Genomic DNA, 18,331 nt, shown 5'->3' with positions numbered 1-18,331 from the left:
ATGCTTGGTAAATGTTGAACCAAAAAATGAAAAAAGAAGTGCCCTAACTAACCATCCCTGGGAGCTGGTTAAGTGCCTGCTGGTAGATTCACACACTGGGGTCCTGTATGATCACTACAGGTGAACTCATAGAGAGGTATATGCTCAAGCATCAAGTATTTGTAAATAAATAAAACTTATAAATATGTGTACATAAAGATGTAAAGCTGCCAGACTCGGTGGCGCATGCCAGTAATCCCAGTGGCTCAGGAGGCTGAAGCAGGAGGATTGCAAGTTCTAAACTAGCCTCAGCAATTTAGCAAGACCCTATCTCTAAATAAAATATAAACCAGGCTGGGGATGTGACTCAGTGGTTAAGCATCTCTGGGTTCAATCCCTGGTACCAAAAAAAAAAAAAAAAAAAAAAAAATCTAAAGTTCTAAAGCTATGTGTATAAGCAAAGCAGACACACAAATATATGTGTTTAAGATATCAAGATGTGAGGCCAAGTTGTGGCTCAGTAGTACATTGCTTGCCTAGCATGTGTGAGGCACTGGGTTTGATCCTGGCACCACATAAAAAACAAAATAAAGGTATTGTGTCCATACACAACTAAAAAAATATCAAAAAAGAAGATACCAAGGTGTGCTGTTAGGTTAAAAAAAAGCAAGTTTTAAGCACTTTAAAATATGATCATGAGGGCTGGGGATGTGGCTCAAGCGGTAGCACACTCGCCTGGCATGCGTGCGGCCCGGGTTCGATCCTCAGCACCACATACAAACAAAGATGTTGTGTCCGCCGAAAACTAAAAAATAAATATTAAAATTCTCTCTCTCTTTAAAAAAAAATATGATCATGAAGCAAATGTAGCTACATCTCATGTTCCTCTGCATGTGCCATGTGACAATATGGGCACAGGACAAGCCTGAAGAGCCACAGCTAGAGAGTCACAGTGGGAAGTGCTATACATGCCTCAGTTGAACATTTGTACAAAAAGCTGTATATTTTGTAGGCAGAAAACCTAAAACAATATCTTTTTATGATCCAGGAAGCAAGTGGAGGCGAGTGGAGGCCGGTGGGCTGTACTGGTCCCCTCAGCTCTGACCCTGGGTGGGAGCGGGCCTTCTTCTCTCTCTGAACCAACCCCAAAGGCCCTCACAACCCACAGCTCACCACATACAGGGCAGGTTCTCTATTCCATGGCAGTGACATCTACACCCCCTAACAGAGGTAGCCACTCAAAGGGCAGGGGCATCAGTACTCACCATGAGAAAGAAGTACCAGGGCTGGGGCACACCGAACTGGCCAGGGAAGACAGCCTCCACATACCAGGTCACCAGGCCATAGAGCACAGAGTCCAGCAGCAGCATCCCCAGCACTTGCCCAAAGCAGAAGTCATCATCCACATTGACAGGACTCAGGAGGTCTCGCCACTGGATGCCCGTGCCTGGAGGACAAACCAGGAAAATGGCCCCAAAGTGGGCAAGCTGGGAGAGCCCAGGACTCCAGGGACCCTGATGGCTTCATTGTGTATGCTTCCCTTCCCAGCTTCATAACAAATCTGATAACTTCCCTCAAATCTTTAAGGCAACTGCAGCAAGTTACAGCACCAGAAGTAAGCTCATAAACAAACTAGATGGGCCTGTGCTTAACTTGGTGACGTGTAAAAATGCATGTACGGACTTGGCGCAGTGGTGCACGCCTGTAATCCCAGTGGCTCCAGAGGCTGAGGCAGAAGGATTGTGAGTTCAAAGCCAGCCTCAGCAACTTAGCAAGGCCCTAAGCAACTCAGTGAGACCCTGTCTCTAAATAAAATATAAAAAAGGGGCTGGAGATGTGGCTCAGTGGTCAAGTGCCTCTGAGTTCAATCCCTAGTATCCCCGCCCCCCCAAAAAACATGCATGTGCGTGCGCGTGCACACACACACACACACACACACAATTTGGGGAAGATCAGTGTGAACCAAGATGCATTTTAGTCTGTTTTGAAACTCAGAGACCTGCTGGGTGTGGTGCTGTAGGCCTATAATCCCAGCAGCTTGGGAGGCTGAGGCAGGAGGATCACAAATTCAAAGTCAGCAACTCAGCAAGGCTATAAGCAACTTAGCAAGAGCCTATATCAAAATGAAAGAAATTTAAAAAAGGCTGAGGCTGGCTGTGGTGGCTCATGCCTATAATCCCAGAAGCTCAGGAGGCTGAGGCAGGAGGATCATGAGTTCAAAGCCAGCCTCAGCAAAATCAATGTGTTAAGCAACTCAGTGAGACCTTGTCTCTAAATAAAATACAAAATAGGGCTAGGGATGTGGCTCAGTGACTAAGCACTCCTGGGTTCAATTCCTAATACCCAAACACACACCACACACACACACACACACACAAAAAAAAAAAAAAAAAAAAACCTGAGAGGCAGAGGCCTCAGGCATATATGAAGCTCTATTTAGTGGAGCTCACAATTAGCCCACATCACAGTCTACACATACTGGGGACCTGAGTCTCTGGCCATCTCCTCTTGGCCCACAGGCCCCAGACTGATATGATTACTCTCTAGCCCTGATGAATGCTCACTTTCAAATAGCTAGAGACTTAGCAGCTTTAAGAAATATTTAGTATAGGGCTGGGGATGTGGCTCAAGCGGTAGCGCGCTCGCCTGGCATGCGCAGGGCGCTGGGTTTGATCCTCAGCACCACATAAAAATAAAATAAAGATGTTCTGTCCAGTGAAAACTAAAAAATAAATATTAAAAAATTCTCTCTCTTTCTCTTAAAAAAAGAAAGAAATATTTAGTATAGAACTATAGAGGTGCCATATAGTTAGATTCCTCTTTAGAATGGCCATTTACTTAGTTGTTTATTTTGCAGTAGCAGGAATTGAACCTAAGGCCTTGCTTGGCAGCATTGAGCTACATCTCTGGCCTTTTTAAAATTTTAATTTTTACACAGGTTCTCACTAAGTTGCCCAGGCTGGCCTCAAACTTACAATCCTCCTGTCTTCCCAGTAACTGGGATCATACGCATGTACCACCAATACTGCCAGAAATGGTCTCTTAAAAAGTATTTTAGGGGGCGCTGGGGCTGTGACTCAGTGGTAGAGCACTTGCCTAGCATGTGCAAGGCCCTAGGTTCTATCCTCAGCACCACATAAAATAAATAAATAAAATAAAGGTATTGTGTCCAACTACAACTAAAAAATAAATATTAAAAAAAAAGTATTTGAGGGGACCGGGGTTGTGGCTCAGTGATAGAGTGCTTGCCTAGCATGCATGAGGCACTGGGTTTGATCTCTGGCACCACATAAAAATAAACAAATAAAATAAAAGGTATTGCATCCACCTACAACTAAAAAAATATATATTAAAAAAAAGTATTTGAGGGGCTGGGCTTGTGGCTCAGTGGTAAAGCGCTTGCCTAACACATGCGAGGTCCTGGGTTTGATCCTTAGCACCAGATAAAAATAAACAAATAAAATAAAAGTATTGTGTCCAACTACAACTAAAATACATACATACATATATATATATATACATATATATATGTATATATATATGTATGTATGTGTGTGTATATATATATATATATAAAGTATTTGAGCCCTAGAAGGGTCTGCTCATTTATGAAGTCTACATTTTATCAGCAACATTAAGCACCATTAAACATCAACATATATATTTAAAAGCTGAAGTGCTGGAAGACATTGCCAACCAAAGAAAAATATTCTAATTAAAGATGAATCAACACTAAATGTTCCAGAGCTTTGGAAACTATGACAGCTAGGAATTGCAAGAGGCTACGGATTGAATGTGTCTCCAAAAGTTCATGTGTTAGAAATAGTCCTCAGATGGCCCTCATGAATGGACAAATGCTGTCTTAAAAAGGGCCTTCAAGAGTGGCCTCACTCTTTTGCTCTCTTCATGAGGAACAGCATTCAAGGTGCCATCCAGGAAGCAGAGACTAGATCCTCAGTGGACACCAAAACTGCCAGTGCTTCGGTCTTGAACTTCCCAGCTTCCAGAACAGTGGGAAGTTTCTTTTCTTTACAAATTACCTAGTCTCATGAATTCTGTGATAGAAGCACAAATAGACCAAGATGTGTGGCTGGAAGAAATGAGAACATTTGGCCTAAAAGAGAACATCTAAACGGGACAGGGCCGAGACCATCTTACATGAGCCACAGCAGCCTACAGAAGGTACAAGATGCTTCTTTCCTTCCAGCAGAGCCAGAACAACATGCAGAAGCCCCAGGAAGGACAGACAAGCTAGGCACCTGCCATGAAGTCCTAGCTCTGGTGTGCTGCTCTGCCTGCTTATTGCTTGGGGTTAGTCTAACAGCTGGGGGTACTTCTGGAGAGATGCTTCCTGGGCAGCTAGAGCAGCTTGTGATGAGGTTGATACTCACCTTTGGCTTCGAATTTTCCTATGAGCTGGGCTCCCATTGCCATGGCAACATTGGACAGGAGACAGGAAAAGAGCTTCTGGGTCAATGTCATCCAGTTGTACCGAGGAGCCACAAAGAAGTAGGGGATGTAGGTGAAGAAGTAGAGGAAACCGCCAATGGCTGCTGCCATGTTAGCTGTGGGGAGAGGAGAGCACAGGGCGTACAAACCTGCCAGGGTGCTGTGCCTGCAGCAGGGTTCATGGCCAGCCTAGGCCCTAACCAAGTCCCAGTGCTGGGGCTGCAGGCCAGGGATCGCAGCCTCTTCCGTTCCCCTGGGACAGTACCCTGCCTGGGGTCTCCAGCCCTCTCCTGCGGGCCTCCCACCCAGTCACCTCCTGGACATGCCACATCGTGTTAATTACTAGTGCTGAACTTGGATTCCCACTCGAGACCCTTCTTGCCCTGTCTGACCAATCTCTCCCATTTGTTCATTCATTCATCTATCAGATGCCACCTGGTAGGTGCCACATGCTCTTCCAGGTACCAGGGAGAAGGCTGCACACAAAATGGAGTGAACTCCCACCCCTCCCAAGCCTTGATTCTAGGGCACGTGGAATGGGAAGAGAAGCGCAGAGTGCTCAACAGGGACATGGCTGGGAAGAGTGGCAAGGTTCCAGCTAGAAGAGGGAGGCTTCGAGAGGAACACACAAGTGAGCGAGGAACAGCACAGGCAAGTGGCCAGGTGGCAGGGGTGCAGGGGGACAGCATGGTACTGCTCTACCCTGTGGCACTCAGGCTCTGTGATCTTTATATCTTCACATCCTTAAAAGTTAAGAATATGAGGGCTGGGGTTGTGGCTCAGTGGCAGAGCGCTTGCCTCACACATGTGAGGCACTGGGTTCAATCCTCAGTACCACATAAAAATAAATGAAATAAAGGTATTATGTCCAACTACAACTGAAAAATAAATATTAAAAAAAATTAGGAGTGGCAGTAGTAGTATTTGTGGTACTAGGGATTAAACCCAGGGGCACTTTTCCATTAAGCCACATCCCCAGACCTTGTTTTTTTGGGTTTTTATTGAGGCCAGATCTCCCTGCGGTGCTTAGGACCTCATGAGTTGCTAAGGCTAGTCTTGATCTCAAGATCCTCCTGCCTCAGCCTTCTGAGCTGCTGGGATTACAGCTGTGGCCACTGCACTTAGCACCTCCTTAAAAATTATTTAAGACACCAAAGGCTTTTTCTTTTCTTTTCTTTTTAAATATTTTTCTTTAGTTGTAGATGGACACAATGACTTTATTTTATTTATTTATTTATATGTGGTGCTGAGGATCCAACCCAGGGCCTTACATGTGCCAGGAGAGTGTTCTACTACTAAACCACAACCCCAGTCCAAGGCTTTTTTTCTTTTTAAAGGTTATTTATATTTAGTCTATGATAAATTAATATAAGAACATTTAAAGCTTTTAAAAATTTGACAATAGGGGCTGGGGTTGTGGCTCAGTGGTAGAGTGCTCACCTAGCATGTGTGAGGCCCTAGGTTTGATCCTCAGCACCACATAAATATAAATAAAATAAAGGTATTGTGTCCAACTACAACTAAAAAATAATTTTTAAAATTTTGACAATAATGAACTCATAATATATTGAAGTTTTTAATGAAACACAACCATGTTTCCCACAATTGGTGAGTAGCATTGTTTCACATTTGTGCAACATCTGCAATATCTGACTTCACAGATGGATGCTCTTGGTTGCCTCTGTGTCCATTGTTTTTTTTTTTCAAAGTGCAGATGAGCAGCCGGAAGAGCAAGGGGTGTTATATTAGTTACAGACACTTGTAGATATTCTTATTTGAGTCCACACCACACGTGCATTCAAACTAACAAACAAACATGCTGTACTGTCTTGCACCAAAGGGCACTGGCTTTCCTTGCACTTTGAATGGATTTTTACTCCTGCATGATTTTGTAACATGATGCGTGTCTGTAAAATATTGCATCAGTTTGTAAAATATTGCTCATTGGATTATGCAGATCTTCCAAATACTGACACATTTTATTATATAATTTTGAAGCAGATCGCATTCATTAATATCACTAACCTCATTAAAAAACTCTTGAATTACTGGGAAACTGTCAAGCTTGTGGTGTTAGAATTGACTTTGCAAAATTCTACATTTTGCTTGAAATCTTGACATCAGACATCAGATCTGTAATAAAACATTCCTTAAAAGAGATGGGCTCAGATTTGAAAAAAAATGCCTATCAAATACCTACATGTGAATAGCTATAATCTGACAGCCACTCCTTCAAGCAAAAATGAAAAAGTGCCTAGTTCAGCTGACAACTCAAACAGCTGTACGCGTTGCTCCTGCAGTTAATCCTACTCAGTATGCAGTACTAGTACTTTATGTGTACATCTTGTTCTGTCATTAGAATACTAAAAAAGTATATTCAGGAGTAAAATAAAATTAATAATTTTATAAAATTAATAATTTTTTTTAATATATTTTTAAAGAGAGAGTGAGAGAGAGAGGGAGAGAGAGAGAGAGAATTTTTTAATATTTATTTTTTAGTTTTCAGCGGACACGACATCTTTGTTTGTATGTGGTGCTGAGGATTGAACCCGGGCCGCACGCATGCCAGGCGAGCATGCTACCCCTTGAGCCATGTCCCAGCCCAAAATTAATAATTTTATCTGTTCCACCAAGGAGGTTCTTGAGTGAAACTGGCATTCTTGTTTGTCTGTCTGCTGAGAGTGTGTGAAGAACACAATGACCAGCATGGTCTAGCTGCAATGTGGAGATTCAAGCCTGGGGCCCAGTGGTTTTACCCATGTTGCCTTTGCACTATCTCAACCAAGGACAAGGTAGTGGAAAAGGCATCTGTGTAAATAAGTACTGACCACTATTCAGGCTCCTTGGGGATCCCTAGGCAACCACCTTTTGAGAGTCCCTTTCCTAGGCAGAACCAAAAGCCCCAGGAATGGAGTGAGACAGGGACTGTATGAATGGGAATGGAGCAGCAGAGAGTCAGCTTGTGGCCACCCGGGCAGGACCCAGCCAGCCACGGCAGGGGCTTCAGCTCTTCTGCTTGACATGGTCTTGGGGACATTTTGAGCAGAAGTGACACAAGCTCTGACTTGCATCACCCACTTGGCTACACAGGTCTAGGGTGGAAGCAGAAGGACCACTTTGAGGCTGTTACCACCATAAACAGGTCAGGGAGGACAGGGCTGGGGCCCCAGTGTGCAGTGAGGAAGCTGTGGTGTGACTGGAGCTCAGACACCTCGAGAAGAGGGAGCGGGTGGGATTCCCTGGTGACTGGATGCAGAGCAGGACGTAGGAGAATGGAGGAGTCGAGGGTGATGCCCAGGCTCCAGGCTGAGCAGCCAGAAGGATGAGTTGACACTTACAGAGAAGAGGGAGGAGTTTCTGAGGACAAGGGCAGGAACTCAGTTTTGAACACATTCAGGCCAAGATGCACATATTGAGCACCAATAGGAAGGAAGCTTCTGGGTTTGAGTCTGAATTTCAGGAGAGAAGCCTAAGCTGGAGATCTAAATTGGAGGATTATGAGTATCCTCAAAACTGTCCATGGGAAATGGTGTGAGCAGAACAGGGAAACTTCAAAATGAGAATGCCATGGACTTTCAGGAGTAGATGAACAAATGTTTCCGTTGAAAAAAGAAATTTTCCCCAAGAAAATGTATAAAGAAGCAAGAACAAGTAGATATGTACAAGAATCAACTAGATAGTTCATAAAAGATAAATATAGTCATGGAATAAGTCTCAACAGATGAGAGACGCTGTAGACACACACAGAGGGTGTTAGGCACTCAGAAGCGAATGCTCAGGAATTCAGATGGAACTCAGATTTCAGAGACATACAGACAGTTTGAGAAGCCTGGAGAAAGGTCTAGAGGAAGAGAATGACAGGGATGACGAAGCCAATGTGACAAGATATTAACTGGGAAAGACAAGTCCTCATATGGAAAACACTCGAAAGTAAAGGGAAACCACACCTCAACTGCTGGTGGACATTTGCCAACACCACGGGTATCGGTAGTAATGAAGCAACGTCACAGTGCAAGAGAAACTCTGGCCATGGAGAATTCAATATGCAGCTAAAATATCATTGAGAAGTGAGGTGAAAGAACACCACCTCCAGTCATCCAGAAACAATTAGCCACTCACTGATCCCCACAGAGAGGACAACTCAGGCACAAAAGTCAACCTACAACAACTCGAAAGGAGCAGAGCACACACACACAAAAGTAGTGCACACACGAAACGTGCACATGAATGCAGATTAGCTACCAACTGCTTATGTTCTTAGATGATGAAGCAGACGGTGACGATGAAGCAGATGGCACAGTAGAAGGCTCAGGGACTGTCAGTGACACTCTGTGTGGCACAGGTGAGGCAAACCTGGGAGGAGTCTAGACACACTGACTTAACTTTCTGGAAATTTCAAAGGTAAGTATTTAAGTTCAACACTCAGGATAATCACCCAAAGAAGAGAAATGCAATTGACATTTTCAAACCATCAGAGGTGGAAGAACTAGAGGGAATTCTCAGTCCAACAGAAGGTGGCAAAGAGAAACGATGAATAGAACATGAAGAATTCAGACAGCAGAAATAACCTCAAATGTAGCTGCAATCGTAAGGTGGGTGAATAGATTAGCCCTCGCTTTTGGCTCCTATTAGCATCCAACTTGGCATCCACACTTGCCTTCTGCCAATTCCTCTTTACTCTAAGCCTCTCTCACCCTTCTGCCTGGCCCACACCAGGTGCTCTGTCTCCTGTCCTTTTTCCAGCTCCTTCCTGGGGGAAGTCCCATGAAGCTCTGTGGTGGGGCCTTTGTTGAGTTCCTATAAGTCTGTCCCTCAGTGATCTAACCCATTAAGTCCAGCCTAGCCTTTCAGGTATCCCCGCTTTTGGCAGCTCAGTCTCTGGGTCATCCTGCTTCAATACCTTTAACCCCTTAACTTTGCATAAATCTGCTCAGTTTCCCAAGAGTTGGATTACCCCCATGGTCCTCTGCCTTTGGGGGAGAAAAATGACTCACCTTTGCTGAAGAAGGTGCTGACCATGAAGCTGAAGGAGATGGAGGAGATGGCAAAACACAGCAGGAAGGCCAGCACCAGGGAGGGGTCACTGCTTGAGAGCACTGCCACGTCCTTCTTCACCTGCAGGACAGGCCGCCAGGGCCAGATGTGGGTTGGTCAAGAAAGGCAGAGGTAGACTAGGAGAAGCCTAAAGGTCCCAGCCAGAGAGACACTACTGAGGACAGGAGGAGCCCTCACCTCAGCAAGCAGGAAGCCCTGCTGCCACCCTGCCCCTGGGGACAGGGTGAGGTCAGTGGCTAAGAGACACTATCCTCCCAGAGTAGATGCCAGCCCAAGAGCAGGGGTCTTTACACCCTCTTCTCATCAGGGTTCCCATCAAATCAGTCTCACCTTGATGCAGAAGAGCAGGGTCATGAAGGAGACCACGATGAGGAGGAAGAGGAAGAACATGAGGAACCAAGCGCTCCAGTGCAGCCAGCTGCTCAGCCCCATCATGCGCATGTACTCCTACAGAGAGAAGGGTGGTTAGGCCTGCAACCTACTGCCCACCATCTGAACTCTGGCATGTCTGTGCACAGTGCAGTGTCCACCCACCAAGAGAGAGGACCAGGACACCTGTGCTGGGGACCAGAGGCAGGAACCATGCAGCACACCCTGGCCTGGAGAGTAGAAGGCCCAAGTCTGACAGTCATGTCCCCCCTTACTCAACAGCTCTCAGCCCTGAGGTATACAAGTCCTGCCCCTCCTGCTTTTCTCCAGTCTTATACGCTACTGCATCTGGAAGGCCATTCCTGGTCCTTGACTGGGATCAACTGTCCCTTTCTCCCAACGTCACAGCCTGTCCCGCTGCCCTCTGCTTGGCAACAACCTGGCTTTTCCTTATGGTAGAGATCTGTCCCTATCTTCCTGACTGGGCCCACTGAGCTCCATCTTATTGGAACACCCCTTCTCTACCTGTGTCTCTGTGGGGGCCTGATGTGAGCCTCCAACACATGATGACTAAGCTGGTAACCCTCAAGTGTCCTGCAGGGTGCCCCATGTCCTGTGGAGCAATCCAAACTCCTGCAATGCTTTCTTTTCTTGCATGGAACCTGTTCCCTAGAAGCTGTTGGTGTACAGCTGGTACTGGGGTCCACCATCAGCTCAGTCAGACCCCTCCCCAGGTTGGCAGAAAGACTTTACAAGCTACTGACCACACTGACCACACTGACATTAGCACCCTAGACTGTGAAACATCACCTCATATCAGACTGGCTCTGCACACATGCTAGAAGCTGCAGGTACATATTCCCTGACCTCCTGAAGCTCTGAAAGTGGGGAACAAGAACTTCCCTGGGGAAGGGCCCCTCCTTTTAGAAGGGAAGATGGCACCATGATTGGCATTGGCTCTGACTATACCTTCCTTCCTCACCTGCCTTTCAGCTATCAAGAGGAGCTGTGAGGAAGCCCAGATCCTCCACAGGCCAGACTGCCCAGGAATTCTGGTCATCCAGAGTGTGCTGGGGCCACGTGTGGCTCTTTCAACTAAAGTCATCTAAAATTGAGTAGTTAAAAATTGAGTTTATTTCAAGTATTTCATGGCAAATGTAGTGGTCAGCAGATAAAGGACATGTCCATCATGGTGGATGGCTCCAGCACTTCATAGCACTGGATGGGACGGTGGGGCCAGGACTGATTAAGTGACTTACATGCCAGGCATGAGGCCAGGCTGCTGATTTTCCAACCCCTTTTTCATAAAATTATTTATATTTATTTATTTATTAGTTGCCAATGGACTTTATTTTATTCATTTTTATATGTGGTGCTAAGAATCGAACCCATTGCCTCACACATGCTAGGCAAGTGCTGCACACTGAGCCATAGCCCCAGCCCTCCAGCCTTTTCTTATGCACAATTTTAAACCTTCAGAAAAATCAATGTCCTTGACTCAATAATCAGGCAACACTTTTCTTATTTGTGTTATCTACAAATGTGTGTGTATGTTCATTCTCTCTGAATCATTTTGTAGTTCACTTCCAGCTACCTCCACTGTTTTTATTAAAGTTATTTAAGGCACCCAAGCAGGTCACTGCCCCCCTCGGGGGTTTCCCAGCCTCTCATCTGTGGCAGTTTAAAACCTCCAACAACCACAGGCTTGGAACCCTTGAGAACATTCTAAGTGTCTTCCACCAGCACTAAGGACACTCCTAGGGGAGGAACTGCATGCAGAAAGTCCTGGGTGATGGCAGTGTCAGTGTATGACTCTAGAAGTGACTGTTCCTGCGGCTCTTCCTCATCAAGTCAGGTTGTGACATCACAGTGACACTTCCATTATTGTGACTAACTACCAGTGACTGTGCCTGTCTGTGATCTACATGCAATGCTGATTGTTTGGCTCTATATTTAAGCATTTTCTCTCCCTGTTGATTCAATCCCTAGAGCTGCACCATCCAGCACAGAATGAAAATTTTATAGTAGCTACATTAAAAACATCAAGAGAGATGAGTAATGTTAATTTCAGTTGTGTTCTACTTAATCCAATATATTCAAAGTATTGTCTTTGAAACACAAGCAATATAAAAATTACTAGTGAGACAGCTTATAATCCTTTCTGTGCTGTCTTCAAATCTGGTGGCCCTTTATACTTCTGGCGCATCTCAGTTGTGACCAGGAGCACTATGAGTGTTTGAAGTCCTCTGGGGCTTGAGGCTCCAGACCTGGACAATGCAGCTCCAGGACCACCTTCATGGTGGTGTTCTGCATGTAAACTACCATGCTTCATAGGAGTTTTCTTTCTTTCCAGTACTGGGGTTTACACACAGGTCCTTGCACATCTAGGCAAGTGCTCTACCACTGAACTACATCCCAGCACTTTTCATTTCTTATTGTGAGACAGGGTCTCACTAAGTTGCTGAGGCTAGCCTGAACTTGTGATCATCCAGCCTCAGTTTCCTGAGTTGCTGGGATTATTGGCCTTCACCACCGTGCCCCCTTTTCAGAGGGTTTTAAGAATCCAGGCATACCAGCTTGATTTTAAAGAAGCCAAGACAGGCTGGAGCCACAGAGGGCATCCACCCTCTGCCCGGACTCTTGTGTTTCCAGCCATGGGAAGGAGCCCTGGCAAAGAGCAGGGTAGCCTCAAAATAAGGCCAGTTCTTTTGAAGGAGCCCTGGACATACCACATGGTGGCCCGGCCCCCAGGATCAATGTGGAAGGATGTTACAAAGCCATGCACAGAGTTACCTTTAGTCTTCTCTCTTTCTCCTGCACTACAGCCCGGATGATGGAGAGGGAGGTGTAGGTGAAGCTCAACATGAGCAGCAGGGGCAGCTGGTACTGGATGGCAACAAGGAAGGGGTCTGAGATGAATGGTGGAAACGGGAATCTCTTGGCGACCACAGTGAGTTTCTGGAACAGCTGATGCGCAGAGGCATTGGCGTGGTAGTACATGATGGCCTTGTCCACGGCGTGCTGCACTGCCAAGAAGCCTTCGCGGATGTATCCTGAGCACAGAAGCCAAAGACAACATGTCACAGGTGCTGCCTGCTCGGGAGCTGTGAGCTCAGAAGGGCACCAGGGCTAACCCTGGGGCCTCCAGAAGAAGGGGTGCAGGAGGCAACAGAGCAACTTAACAACCTCTTGCTTGGGGCCCTGGTGGCGCCTGGCACTGTACAGTGGCCCCATGAAAGAAGGCAGAGAATGAGCCCATGCTGATAGCAGCGGAGAGAAGCAAGGTCACTGTCACTTCCACATCTTAATTAATGTGACACACTTAAAGATTACAAATATGATCACATTTTTAAATCACCCTGGATATGAACTTGCCTGGAGAGCCTGAATACCCCAATAGGGTCTGATGCGATTCTAAACAAATAAAAGTTAGGTAAAACATACACTAGGAAAGAACATACCAAGAATTAGGCTAGGGGAGATAGGGACAACAAGAAAGTCTGAAGATCAGGAAAGTGTTTCCCTCATCTGGTGAGAGGACTGGTTCTGAATGTCACCCCAGCAGCCAGCCTGTCAGCCAAGAGAAAGAAGCTGACAGCCCTGGCACCCAACCATGACTCTAGGTGGCAAGTGGCTGAGACCTTTCATTGCAGAGGTAGAATCAGAAGAGAGGGGTTTGGTGACTTGGAAGGCTGAGACTAGAGGATTCTAAGCTCGAGGCCAGCCTCAGCAACTTAGTGAGGCTCTGTCTCAAAATAAAATAAAAAGGGCCGAGTGTGTGGCTTTGGAAGGGTGGTTCTATCCCCAATACCACATAAAAAAAGCAAAAGCAACATGCCACTGCGCCCCCAACTCAAGGTTACCAAGTGGACATGTCCTTCTGTCTCTCCCAGATTTTACAGTGCACTAGTAGTACACATTCAATTAATCACTGAAGGTGTGCCAAGGATAGTACTGGGTCGGGGTTTAATTCTCATGTTCACAAAAAAACTTCAGGGCAGTGGTGATATCCCCATTAGAAAGATGGAAACACTGAAGCCCTCGGAGTCACACCACTGGGGACAGGTAGAGCTGAGCGTGGGGCCTTGGGCACTTTGGCTTCAGTTGTGTTTTTCATGACATCTCACCATCTCCCCCACAAATCCCTGTCTGCTACTTGCTCACATGCTGTTCTCCTGGGAGATGGCAACAAACAGCTATGTTCTCATTGCCATAACCTGTATGACCTATAAGCTCAATATTCTGAGGCATGAAGCCATCTCCTGTATGACCATTCATTTTCCTGTTGTGGAAATGTTTATGACCTTAGACAAAGATGTGGTGAACATCTTGGGGTGTGTGTATTTTTTCTCCTTTCAGATTATTCTGAGAGCTGAATTCTCATCAGGGGTATTAGTGGGTCTGAGGCATGGACATCTATCTGGGGTGGAAACAGCTAGAATTGACCTGCCACGTACCACAGTCACACCCTTGCCAACCATCTCTTGGGGCTTTTGTGTTATTCTAAATAATCTGTATGAGTCCTTTTCTAAAAGAGGACATCTGACCTTTGTCATCTGCCAGAGAGGTTTTCCCCAGTCTCCTATTTGCTTTTAGAATCAGTATTAGGACTTTTTCTTTGTTGGTAAACTTTGAGTTTGTACAGACTGCAATCTGTCCGCCCTTGCCTCAGATATACTTTTCTATTGCTTCCAGGCTTGGAATTTATCCCTGACAAGAAGGAAGAGATTAAGGCATTCCAACCCAGCATCTGGGACTCAGCAGCCAGCATCACTAGTGCTTAGAGTGAGTCTCTCCTGAGCCTCAGGTTTGGTAACATGGCTAGGGTCCCATTCTGGGGCCCCTCACACTCTACACCTTGCCTTGCCCATCTAAGTTTCTCTTCTGGATTTAAAATCTTGCCCTGGGCATTAACCTCTGGATGGGCCCTGACACCAGCAACAGGGGTCTCTAAATGCTGCTGCACATGGGAAGATCCTGGCTGCCTGGTGCTGTGGATGACTGTGTTCTTCAGAACCCTTGGATCTCCACCCAGAACATTTAGTCAGTCTTGGCCTGAGGGCTACATCTAACCCTGGGTTCTGGGTCTCAGCCACTCCTTGGTTCCAGTGGAGGCAAACATTCTCAGCTGCCGGCCAAAGCCACATGGTACAGACCACAACATGCACTGGGCGGGAGTCGGAGCAGCTTGGATCCAGCTTTTATACAAGTCACAGATTCAATGAAGCCATGGTCTGGAGACCTCCAAAAGCCTACAGGCTGCAGAGAAGGCCAGGAAGGGAAGGGACCTGTAAAACCAAGCCTTACAGAGCCAATTCATACTGCAGTTTCTTAAAAACTGAGACATAAATGCTTCATTCAAGGGCACAGGTCTTTTGGGATATGGGAGAGAGCCCTGGCTCTTTCCACAGCTTATTTCAGCCTTTCAGAAGCCAGTTTTACTGGGTATTTATTTTCTCCTCTTACAAACAAGAAGATTAACATTCCTTAGAAGTATTTCCGCAGAGAGATAAGAGGTAGGTTTACCCCCATGTAATTGTCATTACAGTTAGCAGCTCAGGGCTGGTAATGTGGCCCCTAAAAGTGCTTCTCACCAGGTTCCCCACCATCAGGGAATGCAGGTTCCCTTGGTCCTGGGTTTGGGAAAAGTGGAAAAAGGGAAGTGGTGTGCCAGCCCTCTGTCTCTTTCAGGAAGAAGTTGCCAGTTTGGGTCCACATGTAATTCCTTCGTGTGTAGCTGAAGCGTAGGTGATATTTCACCTGCAGAAACAAAGAGAACACCAACCGTTCTGCAGAGATAGGAACAGATACTTTAGGCCAATGAGGGTGAGTTCCTGAGCCTCTTATCACCAGGGCTGGCGCCACCAAGAACTCACCATGCCCTGCCGTGAAAATGCCCCAGTGGCTAGGATGTCAAAGGCTTGAAGGAGAGAGCAGTCCAACCCAGCAGGGGCAAGGAACCCTGCAGGGCATCTCCAGAGTGTTCATAGTCACTCCTCTCTTTCCTGCTAGCAACATGACTGCCATGTTGGACAGACATGTCATTGATGGCCACCAATGTGGGATCATTGGAGGGCCACCAACATTGTGCAAGAAGCTTCCCAGTCTTAATGACTTAAGGAAGGCAAACAGCTTCCTTTTTCCCCCCAAATAATACTTAACAGCTGCTACTTTCCCACCTACCCTGAATGCCTCTATCCAACAGCCCTGGAGACCAGTAATGCATTTTATAAAATGGGAGAACGAGAGGGGCCTGAAGCAATGGCCAATGGGTGGGTAGACTTTCTAAACGGTTCTGTGGTGATAGGATTAAAAGTCAGTGGGGACTGGGTGGTGGCACTTGACTCAGAGTCTCATGTTTACTCCCAGGAAGATAAGCAGGCCATTCTAGGTGGAGTAGTGGTGAGGAAGCACCGGCGCCTGGGGCCTCACCGCCAGCGGCAGGGGCTCCTTGCTGTGGTTGGAGGCCAGCTGGAACACCACGGCAGCCAGCACATTGGAGGAGTGGTTGTCGAACCGAACGTAGTCCTCGAAGTCCTTCTCAGAGGGAAAGCCACGCACTGTGGACAGAGCAAGGAGCCCCTGGTTGCCCAATCGTCCCCTCTATCCCAGAAACCCAGGAGTGTCAGGCCATTTTTTGCAGATAAGAGATGGCAAACTGACAAAACTCTAGGGCTCTACAAACCTTCCTTGAGACTCCGGTAGCTTTGTCTTGGCACAGAGACAGGCCACCGTAGATGGGCAGAACCTTTAGTCACTGGGCCCTGGGAGGTAGGCTCTCCTGCCATGGTTTTGAGGCAGGACTGGTCACTGAGGTGGCAGCAAAGCCAAGTCTCAAAAAACTGTCACAACCCTGGGCTGGGTCTATAGTGAGGGGCAGCTTCTTTCTCTCATAACCACCGTGGCCCTAGCAATTTTAGTGGAACTTTCTGTTTCTGAAATGATCTCTCCATCATCCCAACACTCGACAGAAGCACCTTCCTGTAGTCATTTGGTGGGAGCCAAGGAGCAGCCCCTAGCTGAGCTCACCGGGCCACATGCCAGCAGGAGCACATGCCAGCAAGAGCAGGGGAAGGACAACAGTCCCACTCCCAAGGGAAATACCTCAAAAAAGGTGCCAGCACCGTTTCCTGGTGTTTCCCTCAATGGGCTCTCCAGTGACCTTTGCAGCTGTCCCCCAAAACCACATGCCAGAAAAGGTTTGTTGTGCACAGACTCAAACTGCACTCTGCCCTCTGTCAAGAGGGCTTTGCTGGGCTGAATCCACCCAAGCCCCTGCTACTACACCAGGTGTGGCTGCAAGGCTCTGGGTTCTGAGCCCTGCTGTATAATGAGAAATGGGTGCAGGGGAGCCAAGAGTTCAACGGGTGACACAGCCAATGAGAGGAGATGCTGAGCTACTCAGGCTGGGGCTCCAAACAGGGCTCTCTCCCAGGTGCTGGGGCTGAATCCATGGCTTGAGGTGACACACTGCAGGAATTCCTGGTGACTCCCGTGGTCTCACCTCTCATGTTGATCACTAGGGACTTTCTCACAGTCTCAGTGATGGTCTTGGCAGCCTCAGAGTGGGAAGGGATGTAGGCGAGCTCCCAGGTGTCCCCTGGCGGAGGGAAGGTGAAAAACAGGGGCAGCTCCTGGATGGACTGACCAGGGTAGACCGTAGCATTGGGCACATTTTCTGACTGGATCTTCAAACGAAGCCAAATCAGGATCCCAGAAAACAGTAAGGGCAGAAAGAGTTCCAGGATTGTCACTAGAACCTTCCGCTTCTAGAAGAGAAAGGACCACTGTGTTGATGACATGTGCTCCTCCCTGGAGGGCACCCTCGGACCCCTGCATCAGCTGAATGTTGGGGCCACTCTTCCTCCAGGTCTGGACCCACCTGCAAGGTGTAGTTCTTCCACAGCAGGAGGGCCAGCTGCTGCAGCACCGCCATCCTCTTGCCACAGGGACGCCCAGCACTAGCCACCAACCAAAGACGAAATGCTTGGTGCACAATGGAAATACAAATCATGGGTGTCTGGGGAGACCCACAAACCCTCCACCTCCATATCTCCTACCTTCTTTTGTGCTGCTTTTAACTCCAAACACACCCACAGACAGAGGTGCAAGGCCTAGCCACCTTGACACCCCGCCACTGCTGTGTGTGTATCTAAGAGCCTGTGCTCTCCTGAGACCAGCCCGTTCCCTAACAGCACATGCTCTGTGTTCACTGCCACCATGCGTGCTAGCCATTTTTTTTATCAACACTACTCAGGTGGTCTTGTGACTGACCCATCATGTCCCACCCTCTGTCTAGGACACCTGTGAAAACCTATAAAACTGTATAGGACACCTAAAAATTGCTCAGTTTAAGTTTTTACATATGTCTCATATAAGGGGTGATGGAACATGAGCATTAATGTTCCATCGCCCTCTCTTGTCTTGAATCCAACAGGTTTTTTGTAAGTATTAGAATCTGAGCCTCATGACACAAGAC

General features: G+C 47.0%; 1 protein-coding gene across 5 annotated transcripts in view; it reads right to left on the bottom strand.

The window, feature by feature from the left end:
- Nucleotides 1–18,331, bottom strand: part of Abca3 (ATP binding cassette subfamily A member 3) — a 49,851-nt gene that overhangs the window by 22,328 nt on the left and 9,192 nt on the right. For 3 of the 5 annotated variants that reach the window (XM_027940414.2, XM_027940417.2, XM_071605632.1), the window contains exons 3-11: nucleotides 17,735–17,838; nucleotides 17,357–17,621; nucleotides 16,285–16,412; nucleotides 15,447–15,612; nucleotides 12,646–12,905; nucleotides 9,814–9,930; nucleotides 9,423–9,543; nucleotides 4,371–4,544; nucleotides 1,245–1,426 (exon numbers count right to left, since the gene is read on the bottom strand). In XM_027940414.2, coding sequence (XP_027796215.1) covers nucleotides 1,245–1,426; nucleotides 4,371–4,544; nucleotides 9,423–9,543; nucleotides 9,814–9,930; nucleotides 12,646–12,905; nucleotides 15,447–15,612; nucleotides 16,285–16,412; nucleotides 17,357–17,621; nucleotides 17,735–17,788 — 1,467 coding nt within the window. In that variant the 5' untranslated portion in view covers nucleotides 17,789–17,838. Of the gene's footprint in view, nucleotides 1–1,244; nucleotides 1,427–4,370; nucleotides 4,545–9,422; nucleotides 9,544–9,813; nucleotides 9,931–12,645; nucleotides 12,906–15,446; nucleotides 15,613–16,284; nucleotides 16,413–17,356; nucleotides 17,622–17,734; nucleotides 17,839–18,331 lie in introns of those variants that run through there. The other 2 variants (XM_027940418.3, XM_027940419.2) reach the window with 2 other exon arrangements.

This window comes from Marmota flaviventris, chromosome 19 (assembly GCF_047511675.1).
Source record: "Marmota flaviventris isolate mMarFla1 chromosome 19, mMarFla1.hap1, whole genome shotgun sequence".
Lineage (NCBI taxonomy): Eukaryota > Metazoa > Chordata > Mammalia > Rodentia > Sciuridae > Marmota > Marmota flaviventris.
Note: the sequence above shows the minus strand (reverse complement) of the source record. Positions and strands in the feature narration are given on the sequence as shown.